Raw genomic sequence first — 14,979 nt, 5'->3', positions numbered from 1 at the left:
GATCAAAGGCATTCCTATGTTATTACACTGTGATATGTTGTGTATCTAATGAACATCACCATTCCGGTCAAGTCCAACCCTCTCTGCCATTAACTTTATTAAAGCTTCCTGCATCTCTTGGAATCTTTGCTTTTACACACATTCAAACAGTTTGTTCTGGTTTTAACCAAACTGAAAATACAAGCTTCCAGCAGCTTTTATAACAGCCTAGTTGTTTTTTAAAGTTAAGTGACCTCCAGAAACCATGTCATGTCTTAGATGGAGTGCATCTAGGCACCCTGGTAACTTAGCCAGTGGAACAAGCTAGCCAAATAGCTTTGGTGCCTCAGCCTAACCAAACAACAAGTGAAAGCAAAACATAAAAATGGTCTCACAGTCAGCACTCCAGTCTCAGTGAAAAGTCAGTGATATTTCTACTTCCACACTCTTCCTGATCTCTCTGATCGTATTATGGACTTTCTTTGTATTTCAAAGAGCAAACTACCCTGTATATATATTTAAGTAATCCTTACATGAAGTGTTTCAGATGTCGAGGTCAAATGACAAAATCTGATTTAGTGCAAGGACATGCTGGTAGATTTAATTTTATGCACCTGACAAACACAAAAATAGCCACTGAACCAGAACACGTTACACTTCACATAAAATGCTCAAAGAAGTTTATATGATAGCAATCGATATGGAGCCAAATACCATAAACAGAGCACAGATAGTGGCTAAAATACAACATTAATGGTGTAGATCAAGTTAATCATCTACAGAAGGAACAAAGAGAAACAGAGAAAAAGACATCTACAGCAGAACAATGCAGCATTATAAAACGTAAAGGCAAGACTTAGAGCTCAAGCTGCTGTGAGGTCACAGCCCTCATTTTGCTCACTGTTTCAACTAATGAGTCAGTGGCATGTCAAAGGTTGTCCAGTGAACCAGCCCCCCCCCCCCCCCCCCCCCCCCCCACACACACACACCCAACCCTTCCACAAACCCTTCTGTCACACACGTATGCACACACACACACACACACACACACACACACACACGCTGATCAGACAATGAGAAAAAGTGATTGCTGTCATCATTTCACCTCATTCTTTTTGTATCTTTTCAGGGTCGCTCATGCATCTTTTCCCTACCCTCCTGATCTCTCTCCTTTGTCACATCAAAGACTTTTCTCTGTCAGCCTCCTGCTCTGCTGAGTGCCTCACCTTTCTCTGCCCCCTGAGACACACACACACACATATATATAACCTTCAGTGGTTTAGAACAAAGGCTTGCCATTCAGCCTTTAAAACCTACCAGGGGATTAGAGATGGAGTTGTTGTGTGAATACACAAGTTTACTTGTTGTAGTGTATACACGCACATATAAAGGTGTTTAACCAATCGATTGGCTGACTAAACTGTTGCTGTGCACAGGAGACCTGGAAAAAAGCAGGCCAAACAATTCACTTTCTATGAAAGCTTACACAGAAACTGATATTCTGCATATTTACTCCAAAAATGATTAATTTGTCTTTTAATTGTCCAAATGATCCAGGCTCTGAGCTGTTTGCATTATGACTGTCTGCTGTTGACAGTGGGATTCATGTCTTTCCAAACCTTTAGATCCACCAATACTCAAAACAATCGACAGACAGATGTTACGGTGACCTGTCTGGGGAGAAGTAGACAAGCGCAAAATAGAAAGATAAAAGCTTAGATGTGTGCTACAGTGTGTGAATATATAAGAAATAAACATTGTACTGATGACATGTTGTTTTGAACACTTTCTTAATCACAATACAGAAAATAATTTATAATATTTATAATAATTCATATTCAATATAAATCTGTGGTGTGAAATACTCATGATAATGGCAATAATTATCGAGACTGAAGAAGTCACTTGGATGAGTGACGAAACGTTTCTCCCACAAAACGCTACGTCCAGATGAACAGATTCAACTTTTGGAGGCAATAATTATAGTATCCACAGCAGTCCACATATAGTATTATCTCTTTATGGGCTAATCACCTCAAAGCGTGGTGTTTGGAAGGCAGGAAGAAAACTGTACCATCCATTATCTTAGTATACAGTAAATCTTTTTTTCCAGCACTCTCTTGAGATCCATCTCAGTGTAACCTGATTCTGAGATGAACAGATGTGTCTATGAATCAATAACATGCTCGCTTGACAAGGCAAGGAGGTAAAGGAAAGAAGCCAGGATAATGGAAATAAGAAGACAGAGAACAAAGATTCAACTGGTTTGAAAAGATATATGTCTGGCAAAAATAAAATGGATAATGAAACATAAGTTTATCTTATTTCTTTATGTAACTATTCTGCATTCTTCTCTATAAATGTATAAATATAAGTCCAAGAAACTTGACAGAAAGGTTATTATAGAGATTGGTGATATTATAGCAGTTTAGGAAACATGGTTAACGTATGTGTGGATATTCATTTGACCATTTGATTGTTAGTCAGTCGTATTAACCAGGACACACATGATGTCAAACCTGTGAGTAGGGGGTGGATCTGGGGACATCATAGACTAAATGGCAGACAGGTATTTACTGTATTTAAAGGTAAACACTACCACTATGTCAGGCTTGGAAAACAGGGCACTGTATTTCATGCAAGAATTGTGTTTCAGTAGTGTACCTAACACTCTGACTCAGAATTTGTAGAGTGCCAATCACCATTTTCCTTCCTAAAGCTTCCTAAAGATCATCCTTTAAGTTAATAATAAGTACTATATGTGTGTGTGTCTTTCAGTCTGACTGTGTGAACTACGTGAAGATTGTACACCACTATAACCGCACCCACTTATACGCCTGTGGAACGGGTGCTTTCCACCCCACCTGTGCATTTGTCGAGGTGGGACACAGGATGGAGGTGAGGAATGTACAAAACACAACTTACACGACACTCACTATGCAACAGTGTAACAAGAAAGTCTAAAAATATTATACAATGTCTTTATTTGTTCTCATCTGCTGAAAATAAGATGTTTCAAACACAGAAACTCCAGTCCACTGCCAACCAATTTAGTCTCTATTCACTGTACCTGTCGACAGACCCTTAAAATATGGTCTTAAGTGTATAAAGATATTGGCATTTACATCTAGTTTACAACAAATCTCAAAAATAAAATTAAACTCCCAATTTATAGAAGGACTATGCAAATGTAATCACACTGTAAAATCCCTTCCCTCCTGTGTCCATCAGGACCACGTGTTCAGGATTGACCCCTCTAAAGTGGAGGACGGGAAAGGAAAGAGTCCGTATGATCCTCGACACAACGCTGCATCTGTGCTCGTCGGTAATTGAACCCATGCAAACTAATATGAGATGACTGAATAAGAACGTTCATTGACTGTGTCTTGAAATTGTGCTGATTTGACATACTACAAATATATTATCCAAACAGTCGTTGACTAATTCTGTCTCCTAGCTGATGAGCTGTATGCAGGCGTGGCCACAGATTTAATGGGAAGGGACTTCACCATCTTCAGAAGCCTGGGGAAACGCCCCTCTATCCGCACTGAACAGCATGATTCAAGATGGCTTAATGGTGCATTTTTATCTTTATTTATCAGATCATGTGTTGAGACAACTCACATGAAGAATTACACTGTGTTGATAGGAAAGGCTATTTTTGACTGATTTTTTTCTTTGATTTTCTCTACCAGAACCAAAGTTTGTTGGGTCCTTTTGGGTCCCTGAAAGTGAGAACCCAGATGACGATAAGGTCTTCTTTTTCTTCCGGGAGACAGCGGTTGAGGCTCAAGGGTTGGGAAAATCCACCTACTCCAGAATCGGACAGCTGTGCAGGGTAAAATCCAGCAGCAATTCCAGCTGGATTGTTGACAAATATAAATAAAATATCCTCTTAAATTTATCTTGGCTATTTTTTCTCCAATCAGAATGATATGGGCGGTCAGCGAAGCCTGGTGAACAAGTGGACAACATTTCTGAAGACCCGTCTGATCTGCTCAGTACCAGGAGCTGATGGCAGCGACACGTACTTCGATGAGCTGCGTAAGTACAGCTGTGCAAACTGTCAGTAGCACAAGTACGGTACTGTGTGAACTATTTTAAGATGAAAATTGTGCTAAGTAAAAGTATGATATAACATAAATGAAGTAAACAAAGCTTTCACTCGACATCCTCCTCCTGTTAGGTTGTTTGCCACTTTCACCAAAAGAATTTGGTCATTACTAACGTTTTGTTTTTCCTGTCACCACTTCTAAGATATTTTGCATTATAATCTGGTAGTCTCACTTTTCAGTAGACAGAGAACAGAAAAGCAAACGAAAAAAAAGTGCTGATTTTCCATTTTGGATTTTTATCCAGAAGGACATTCTGTGGGCAAATGGAGAAAAGGTCCTGGAAAGCATAATAATAATAAAAAAAAGGATTTCTGACCTCAATTGTAGATTACCATTCAGTCTAACATTCCTGCAGACTTGGAGCAAGCATGAGTGACAGATTAATTGGTAATAGATTCTGGCCTGATCGAAAGCCAATGCTTTTGCTGTGGGTTTAGAGAAAGTTAGAGGCTCGTCTCTGGTAACTCTTCATTTGACAAAAACCTATAATGTGTTTTCAGGAGATAAAATCCAGAAGTGAGACTAAATTTATAAAGCATATCAAATGACAAAGAAGCCACAATTTTCCTGTAAACCTATATGAATTCTTCAACTAACATCTGGAGCCATTTCCACTGAGAAGTTATACTTTTCATTATATATATGTATGTATGTGTATATTTTTAAAAGCCTTTTCTAAAGACTGTCCTGTACACCTTGCACACCAAGCACACATTCCCAGTTTTGTGGTCTGTTTAAGCTCCAAAACCTTCCATATCTTCCTCTGACATGACGGTGCCACTGTTGCCCTGCATTGCTGCCTGGTCTTTCAACCCCTATCCTTTGGCTCCAGGATGATATTTATGAGTTTGGAGCATAGACGCCAATTTCTAACCACATTTTGCCGTTGTAATAAAATAAATGTCTGGTGAAATATAGTGTGATTCTATGAGGGATCCTTGGACTTAGAGGACAAATGTAAATCATGTTTGTTCCTCTGGAAAAAATGACCCTTTTTTGAACCCATCCTCAGAGCAGTGTCCAGTACTGACCCATACCCATAAGAAGTTATAAAATGCAAGTCAAGCTGATGAGTATCCTAAGAGCAATGTTAGGCACATTTTTTGCCTTTTAAAGCTATCTGTGAATACAAAATGGACATAGCTGTGATGTTTGGTAGTTTGGCACTCCTCATCTTGTTTTTTTTTTTTTTATAAACTGAAATAGTATAAGTTCTGTTCATAATAAATTTAGCATTAACCCGCAGTGCAAAACTAGTTGTGGAAGTTATTCCATCAGAGAATAGACTAACAGTGAGTCTGTCATGAAGATCAGGAAAGCTCAGTATCACTTTAGCACAAAGTCAGAGTTTTTGTCAGAGACCTGACATTCAAACATGATTTACAGTCAACATTCAGAATTTTTCTGTTGTAATTTTTTAAAATCAGCAATAGTGCTTTAAAATATAAGCACTAAAGCATTTAAGAACCTTTTTATGGGGTTTTCACCTTTAAAATTAGTCAGCTAGGTGTAATAAAAAGACATGCAGAGACTGGATTTTCAACCTGTTTATGAGGTTAATGTCAGGCCAGTTATTTAGCTAACTATACCTGAGATGACCAGAGATTTCTTTCAAATAAAAAACAAGTTGCTTTTGGTTTGTTTCACTCTATCTGGAATTCAGGATTTACTTTTACCAAAATGAGAAATTACTTATACGTATTACTAAAATTATTATTGGAATATATTTTTAAAAGAATGAGCTATTTGTTGTTATGCAACGTCTCCCCGAACCTGCAGTCATGTGGTTTGCTGAGCAGCTGCACGAGTTTCAGCTCTCAAGATGTTTCTGATAGAGCTTTCTAGGCCGTATCTGTGGGCTATAATATGATCTGTCTTTGTGCTTATCTCATGACATAGTGAAAGGAAAAGTAAGTGGTTTAGGCTAAAGTCTAAATTACCCTTTGGCCACATCTGTCCATCAGATTCCCTCATGAACTTTCAGTCTCTTGTCTTGACCTTGATTTTTTCCAACTATATCCATGTAAAAATAAATAATTGTTAATCTGAAGTTTTTGTTCTAAAATATGTGCACCATGTCTTTAGAAGCATGAATTTCATTGAAGTACATGGAAGCACATTTTGTGGCTCAAGACTTAGAAATACGCTCTCATTTATTATGGAGATCTCAAACCTGACAAGTGAAGCAAAAACTTAATGAAACTCAGTTTGTTTAAAAGATTTTTATAAGCTGCATGAACCTGTGGTGGATTTTGTTCCATGTCATGACCCTCAGTTATCAGTAACATGTCTCGTTAAGGTACTTAGACATGGCCAAAGGGTTTTGTTTATCTTTCACTCAACCTTTGACCATTAGTCTACTGCCACCTGACCAGTGTGTGTGTGTGTGTGTGTGTGCATGGCCGTCCACCCTTAGGCGATGTTTTCCTGCTGCAGACAAGGGACAGAAAGAACCCTCTGGTTTACACCGTCTTCTCTACTTCCAGGTCAGAATCTGTTCATATTATGTGTGTGTGTTTGTGCATGTCTGTGTGTGAGGAGAGACGTTTTTGTGTATTTTGTGTGTTTTTGTTGCATCTAACCCAACTCCCTCTGTCCACCAGCAGCAGTGTATTTAAAGGCTCAGCTGTGTGTCTCTACTCCATGAATGACATCCGGAGGGCCTTCCTGGGGCCATTTGCTCACAAAGAGGGGCCCAACTACCAGTGGGTCCCCTTCCAGGGAAAAGTGCCCTATCCCCGCCCCGGAATGGTATGTCAGTAATCATAAAAGCACATCAGCCTCACAGTATCTAAAGTTTCCAGCAGTGCAGTGTTGGCTGATCAAGTAAATGTACACATATTTGCGTAATTGTGAGAAACTTTTACTTGCTACTTTTCAGATGGAGGTGTATATTTTAGATTACGTTAATGTTTAGTTATTACTTTGCACTTCAAATCTGATTTTAAGTACAAAATATATATGCATCCTATAATATATAACACATTGCCATAGATATAATGACCCAATAAATTAATAATGTTAGACCATCACATACAGTGGAATATTCTTTAGTATGTCTTCAGTGTTGAATTTGTTGCCTCAAACTAAAACTCAAAACAAAAAAAAAGTTGTAAAAAAAATGGCCTCATAGTCACATTGAGGCAGTATTCACTATTAATTATTGTTTTCTTCCAAACCCCCCTTTCCTTTCAATCAATATGTGCTCATTATGGGCCTTTACATTCAGCTAAGCACACAAGTGTAGCATCAGCAGGATTTGTTATGCAGAGCTTCAGCTGTTACTGCTGCTGGAGAACAATCCCTATTGTATGAAGGCAGAATACTAATTGTATTTGGCCTACAGAAAACCCTCCCTCGCGCCATCATTACCTCGCTGGATTGTAAAATTAGCAGAACAAATCAGATTTTAAGAACGCGATCATGCTTACAAGTACATTTATGCAAAAAGTGCACATAATGCACATTCTGATTTAAAATGCATAACCCACAAAAAAAAACCCAGTGTGGCTCAATATAGTGCAAATTAGTATAAAGAAAAACATGGAATTGTATGAGAATAAACGCTGCATGATGCTAAATTGAGTTTTCAGCATTTAGAAAATCCAGGACTGGAATTTTAATTAAAGAGAGTGGCTGGACTCTGACCTGGTGTAAATCTCTTTTAAGTCCTTGAGACCCATCACACCATAATCACCTCTCTGTGGCCTGTTGAACTGTGCTTTGTGTACTTCAGGTCAGCTAAAGTGCTGAGAAGTTCGGCATTTAATTTCAGTTTACATCCAGAAAGACAAAACAAGTTTACTCATCAAATATCAGTCATTGTGCAATGACCGAGTCCAAACATAGTAAATAGGAGAGCACTGACTCAGAGTCAGCTGTTTTTTGCAGAGCTTTACAGCAGCCGCATGCATGCATGTTCACGCATTCAGGTCCTGAGAGAAAATGTGTACTCACAGTAGTTTCACTGTAGTAGTAGTTTTTTAAAATCCTCTTTTTATTTGTATCCCCACTGATGTTCAGCAAAGTGCACTAACCTCAATGTAAACTTTTTAAGTTCCCAAAATACTAATTCGATTTTTTCTGCCTTTCTTTAGTGCCCCAGCAAGACATTCGGCAGCTTTGAGTCAACAAAGGGTTTCCCAGATGATGTGATTCAGTTCGCGCGTCACCACCCTCTAATGTACAACCCGGTCTACCCTATGAGCCGAAGGCCCATCTTCATCAGGACCAATGTGGACTACAGCTTTACACAGATCGCTGTGGACAGAGTCAATGCTGCTGATGGACAGTACGATGTCATGTTTATTGGCACAGGTGAATTAGCAGTGATCATTTCTAACTCTAGGGTTAAACAGGAAAATGATGAAATTAGTTATTAAGCAGTTGTGTGTGTGTAATTTCAGATAAAGGGACAGTACTAAAGGTGATCAGTGTCCCCAAGGAGAGCTGGAACAACATGGAGGAACTTTTACTGGAGGAGTTGGAAGTTTTCAAAGTAAGAATACTGTGCTAACAACAATACATGAAAGTACATGTATTTAGTACATTTAGTCATCATGACATGTTGTATTCTTACAAGCATTAAATCTCAATAAAGTGTTGAAATTAATGCATCATTCAAACTTGCATGCCTTTTATTAACTGTACTGCACTCCCTGGACATGACCTAAAGAGGAAAACAAAGGATAGTTTGAAAGAACATTGTATACATATGCATGTATACATCCATTGTATATTGTATTATTGTAGTGTATTTACCTTACGATATAAAGCACCTTGAAGTTTTGATTTGGTGCTATATAAAAACATTTAACTACATACCGATAATTTTGGTCAAATCTACAAAGTATGTTATTTAGTTTGGTACATCTCTTCTCCTTCCCAGGACGCCTCATCTATCATCAACATGCAGATCTCCTCAAAACGGGTATGCTTGTTTAATTCTTAAAAGCCCCAAAATCATGTTTTTAAGAGTATGTCAAACAGTGCAGCACTGTATTATCTTTAGTCTATTAATTCCTCTTCACAGTAGAAATGGTTGACATATCTAGACTTAGAAATTAATCGACCTGTTTATCTGCACAGCAATATATTTATATGCCCCAAAAGAGCAATATAGTATGTGAGGCTGTACTAAATCAGAATGGTGATGATGGATAATGCACAATATAACCAAAGAGAGCCAACATAAATTGCCATAATGGACACATGGATGGTATTTCTGGCACATAAGCTTTTGAGCTGTTTCAGCATAAAGCATGTTTTAAATGCTTCTCTTTGCTTGCTTTGTTTTCACAGCAACAGCTGTATGTCGGCTCTGACACAGGCCTTGCCCAGATTCCACTTCACCGCTGCAGTGTGTACGGGAAGGCCTGCGCTGAGTGTTGCCTGGCCAGAGACCCGTACTGTGCCTGGGATGGAACTTCCTGTACTCGCTACCTGCCAAACACAAAGAGGTCTTTGACATTAACATGACCTATAACAGATTATCTTTACTTAAAAGAAAAAAGTGAATTTGCAAATACTGTCGTGCAATAAAACATTCCTTTTCTTAAACTAAAATGTCAAACTTGTTACAGACGTTTTCGCCGCCAGGATGTAAGAAATGGCGACCCTAACACTCTGTGCTCAGGAGGTACAATTTTTTCATCATTTCCATATCTACAACAATGATTTTTGTAGACATGTTAGGAAAACTGATGTTAATCCTATTTGTTAAGACTAAACTATGCAAGCTGTAGTCGCTGCATTCGGGTTCATAGACACATTTATATTGAAGCATTAAAAACAGAGCCTCGGTCTGATGCTTCTTGGACTCATTGAGAAGCTTGCCATCTGACATCTTACAGTCCTTATGCCAAATAATCTAAAATATCCCCCGCTTTCACCCCTGGTGACCTCTGTCCGCTCAGGCCACAATACCAGCATTTTGTTGCTGTCTTGCTGCCACAAAACTGAATCAGGCTAATCGCTCAAACTGAAGGAGCTCCTTAGTAATGCGATTACATCATGTGGCATGCAAGCTGTGTTGTGTAAAACTAATGAAGGTCAGAGTAATTGTCTGTGATGAGATCGGCACTACCCCAAAGTACCATAAAATGCTGATCAGGAGTCCGTTTGGCAGTTTGTAGACCATTGTTTCACCAGTAATCTGTGTAATCCTCTCCCCACCTCTGGCCTTGATGTAGGCTGACTTTTAAGTCTTTGAGTACTTTTGTGCAATTTTATGGCTGTGGTTAAGATTTAGGTCATATCACTCATTTTAGAAAACGATATGTCTGCCTGTCTGTTCTTCCACCCCTTTAAGTACATGCAGGTATTCATATAGGATGTTATGAATGTGAATGTGTTTTGTTTGTATCCCTATATTTCATGTTGACCGTCTTGAGATTCATAATTTTCTTGCAATTTGAATGCAAAAATGCATTTGCTCAGAAGACTGAATAACATCAACTTTTTTAATTTAGAGATCAGGGAAGATGTTTTAAAATTAGCCTCAGAGAGTCTCATTCTACCAGGTTTCTTTTCTTCCCTGTTTTGTATCATATAACCCTGTATACTCTTTTTTTCTAGTAACATTTCTGGATTCACCATCCTATCCTTCCAGGTTCCTCTGTCTTATTCTAACCTGGACATGTTTTGTTATTAGCGAGCACATGTGCTGCTCTACGTTGACTCATTTTGTGTTTGTCTCTGCTGCCCCCTGCAGATCATCATAAGCATCGTATTGCAGAGAAGAAGCTGTATGGTGTAGAGGGAAGTAGCACTTTCTTAGAGTGCGTCCCCAAATCCCTTCAGGCCAGAGTCACCTGGACCTTCCAGAAACATCCACAGAATCGACGAGAAGAGGTGAGAGGAATGGCTGACACTGGCCAGAGATGATGACCGAGAAGTCATTAAAGTATACCATGGCATTTATAGGTCATGAAAGTGTTTTGTGTGTGTTTGCATCATCAGATCAGATCAGAACTCAGATTCTTTTGTTTATAATTACTTTAGCAAACAACAGCTTTGCAGCTTTAGAGCTTATTTCTCTTCATGATTTAAGTCGATTTTTTCTTGCTTATAGGTCCGTCTGGATGATCGCATACTCCAGACAGACAGAGGTCTTCTGATTCGCCGTGTCCTGAAAAGAGATATTGGCATCTACCAGTGCCATGCAATGGAGCATGGCTTCACCCAAACTTTACTAGGCATCACCTTAGAACTTGTACCTTCCACACCTTCATTTGTCTCCAATCTACCCTCCGATGCCCCTGTTCGATTAGACCCCCGCAGCGGAGGCGGACCCCCAATGACCAATCAAAAGCTTTGGTACCGGGACTTCATGCAGCTGGTGGACCATCCGAACCTAAACACGGTTGACCAGATTTGCGAGCAGGTTTGGGCACGCAGGAACACCGGTGGTGACCAGGTGGGTAAGGACATCGCACCTCTGCGTCCTGCTGCCCGCCCACCTAATAAGAAATGGAAGCATATTCAGGAGATAAGGAAGGGGAGAAACCGTCGGACCCACGATGGGAAACCAAGCCCGCGTGCGCCACGCAGTGCAGGGGAGTAACGATGCGGAGAAAGAAACGGAGGAGAGAAAAGAATGACTGAAACAAGAAGAAAGAAGGAGAACGACAGAGACTGAGAAACCAAGAACTCCTGGAGGTGTTCACGCATACAGATACACCCACATACGCACACACTTACACACACGGACACACACAGCACCTCCTCTATTGTGTATATTTATCTATGGATGCCCCCACTATATGGTAGTCCAATCCCTGAGTCCTCATCCCACTGGCCAGTCCCTGCATGTGCTGCCTTACTGCTCTAACTGATTCTGCACGATCCCTTTATAGTTCCACTAGATTAGTGAGTTTACTAACAGATACATGGGAGTAAACACACCTTTATGTGTGAGCAATAAACTCACTTACCTGTCATGGGTTCATAGCAAAGGATTTCCACATCTCAAAAAATCCAATTACACATTGCGTGTAGTTAGTGCGTCACAGTGTGCACACTGTTTTAAAGGACTGAACCACAGAAACAAATGTAAGCCCAAAAGTTTTGGATTAACTCCTGACGGCTTTTCTGCCCTGAAGATTTCATGCCAGCGTAGCAAAAGTGTGGACTCTTGTTATATGCACAATGGGACCGAACGGAGCAACTGGAACATACAAAAAAGTAACTGGAAACACATTACTATTTAAGTTCAATTGCACAGGCAGATAAAAAAAGGTAACATTTGAAACTTGTTCATAGAAATGAACAACTTCCTGTGGTGCTGTACACAGCAAGTGCACTCATATTAATGTCACTTTTCCATGGTTTTGCGCATATTACATAAAGCAGTCACAAAAGAAAGAGCTGGCATCCTGTGGAGCAGATCATCACAGCAAATAACTGGTTATGTTATATTTTGCTGTTTAAAAAAAATATATCTTTTGCAGTTTCCTCGGGCAATTTGAGGCATGTCACAGCAAACTAAATTAAACAATGCAAAGCAGGTGGTCATAGTTAGAGAGCAGGCATATTTGGCCTGATGTGATTACATATATTGTTTTACATACTGGCTTGAACCACTGTAGAAAGAGTAGAGGAAAATCTACTCGAATTCCATGAAATGACAAAAAGATGTTTACAGTACAAAGACACAGGTGGAGCACAAAGAAATCAGTTTGAAAGCAAATAATAACCTAAATAAGTATGTCTAAAACTAACCTGGTATCTGTTATGTGTAAAAATACAAGAAAGACAGTAGGAAGAGCTCTGACATAATCCAAAACCTCACTCCAAAGATTAAAAATTCGCTGATTTCAACATTTTGTGCGTAAACATTAAGACGAAATGATGACGGGTGTTTTTTGGATGAGGAGCATTAATATGGCAAGCAGGATGAAGAGGAAAAGGAAAGATATTAGTGGACTCCAAGTATGACAACCTGTGTTTCTGGGCTACGTTGCGGTATATATATTAGCATGATATTTATGAGTGAGTCTATAATTTTAATTTTTTTTTTTTTTTTTGGTATTCGAAGCGGTACTTCTTTTGTTTTACACTGTTCTTGCATATATTGTTTGTTTTTAAATAGTTATGCAAAGATTTAAATTAAGCGAGTCACAGATTCTTCATCCAGCACGGTAATAAAAACCACAACGCATTTTCACTGCAACAGAAAAGAAAAACAACTCTATCTGACTTCATACACTGTTGTAATCACTTCTCGGTTTGGTGTTCCGGTCATTAGTATCACTGATTTCTGCTGCTTAATGATGTCATCCCTACATAATGGACAATTAGTACTATAAGGTCTTCCTTCTCATGTCTTAGTCTAATCTCTCGCTGTGTACTGTCTGTATAGAAGTCTTTGTATGTTGGTTGTCTGTGCTAACATTGTGTGTGTAGCCCTGCCCCTAGTGTCCATTGTGTGTACAGGCTTAGGTGAAGCCTACCTGTGGTACCATACTTTAATATATCATAGTCTATCCACATGAAAGAAAGTGAAACTGGCTGGCCTTGTAAAATAAAACATGCTTTTTATTTGCGTTCAGTCTGTTTTTCATGATGAATATGTGGTCTGTTTATGTTTCATGGCATAAACTAGACCTGTGAGTGGACTTTTGATGTTTGGATTCATTGTTGCTGTTATTTATATACCTTCTTTATAGAGATGTAATTAACTCGTTAAACTGAACTGAACCGACTGACGCCTGTAAAAGGGACACTCTGCATTTTGACACCACGTCCAGGTAGAGAGGAGTTACTGCATTAAAATAAGTAAACTGATTTTCATTGCAGGAGCATGCTGTTAGTCTCTGCATGTGCCAACGCCTGCTTTTTAATCACAGAACTACTTAAGTTGTGCTAATATTAACTCTATAGGGGTTTTCCTTCTTACAAAACTGCATTTTTTTTACACTGGTAGTGATGTCAAACTGCCTGAGTATTCCTTTTAACCCAGCTGTTGTTTTGTGCTTGAAATTGCATGACCAATGTTAGTGGCTAATGCATTTGACAATGGTGTGGTGGCAAGAAAGAGATGGAGAGAAAGAAAGCACAATGTTGAATATTATTATTATTATTCGTATGTATTTATGTGCAAAGATAAGCTGATATGTTGTGGTGGATTTTTATTTTTCCTATACATGTAGATTTACATCTGTGTTGTTTGTGTTTTGCTTAAAATTACTCATCCCCAACAATTTTGTACATTACAGCCAATGGAGAAGCTCTTCCTTAAAGACAGTGTCCACTTAGAGTCTTTGATGTTCACACAGTCCTCCAATCAAATAGTCCTGTTGGATTCCATGTCATGTGACGCACCCCTGTTCAACAGCTCACAAGGAGAAGCTTGTATGTGTGTGTTTGTGTGTGTGTGTGTGTGTGAGGGTGGGTGAATTGTGTGCTTCTGTTTTATGCGTGTGTGTGTCCGTGTGTGAGTCTCGGGGGGAAAAGCAAAGCTCTGTATATAATGGCAAAGGAACAGCTGTGTGTAGAGTGGTCTGTAGATGAAAGTTCAAAGGTCGAAGGCCAAAGTAACGTGGTGCACTGTAATACTCCCAGTTATTTGTGAAATGTCTTGTCAAGTTTTTTTTCATTAACACAATAAAAATATGCAGTTACTTCCAGATTTGCTTGTAATCTCTCCTGTTCAACTATCAGAATGAACTGATTTCATGAGGTTACATAAATATTAAAAAACAGGAAGTTAGCTGCACCTAAAATAGTAACTAAGTGTACTTCACATTACAAAAACATTAAATTACAGGTTCTCAGTACCTCAGAATGATGGTCCAATAAAAATGATGACAATTTTAAAGAACAGAAAAAAGGAAACAACTAAATTTCAAACACTGATTTTTGCAGGTTAAAGAAGTGTAAATAT

The 14,979-nt window shown here is 39.0% G+C and overlaps 1 protein-coding gene across 2 annotated transcripts in view; it reads left to right on the top strand.

The window, feature by feature from the left end:
- sema3b (sema domain, immunoglobulin domain (Ig), short basic domain, secreted, (semaphorin) 3B) overlaps nt 1-14,716 on the top strand; it is a 72,173-nt gene extending 57,457 nt beyond the window's left edge. For both annotated transcript variants that reach the window (XM_063463348.1, XM_063463347.1), the window contains exons 5-18: nt 2,758-2,877; nt 3,211-3,304; nt 3,437-3,556; nt 3,675-3,817; nt 3,909-4,023; nt 6,511-6,580; nt 6,701-6,845; nt 8,192-8,411; nt 8,501-8,592; nt 8,983-9,024; nt 9,396-9,553; nt 9,677-9,732; nt 10,807-10,946; nt 11,167-14,716. In XM_063463348.1, the coding sequence (XP_063319418.1) occupies nt 2,758-2,877; nt 3,211-3,304; nt 3,437-3,556; nt 3,675-3,817; nt 3,909-4,023; nt 6,511-6,580; nt 6,701-6,845; nt 8,192-8,411; nt 8,501-8,592; nt 8,983-9,024; nt 9,396-9,553; nt 9,677-9,732; nt 10,807-10,946; nt 11,167-11,658 (2,007 nt within the window). In that variant the 3' untranslated portion in view covers nt 11,659-14,716. The remainder of the gene's footprint in view (nt 1-2,757; nt 2,878-3,210; nt 3,305-3,436; nt 3,557-3,674; nt 3,818-3,908; nt 4,024-6,510; nt 6,581-6,700; nt 6,846-8,191; nt 8,412-8,500; nt 8,593-8,982; nt 9,025-9,395; nt 9,554-9,676; nt 9,733-10,806; nt 10,947-11,166) is intronic.
- The last annotated feature ends 263 nt before the right edge of the window (nt 14,717-14,979 follow it).

The sequence above is a fragment of the Pelmatolapia mariae genome, linkage group LG20, assembly GCF_036321145.2.
Source record: "Pelmatolapia mariae isolate MD_Pm_ZW linkage group LG20, Pm_UMD_F_2, whole genome shotgun sequence".
NCBI lineage: Eukaryota > Metazoa > Chordata > Actinopteri > Cichliformes > Cichlidae > Pelmatolapia > Pelmatolapia mariae.
This window is presented reverse-complemented; position numbering and strand designations above follow the sequence as displayed.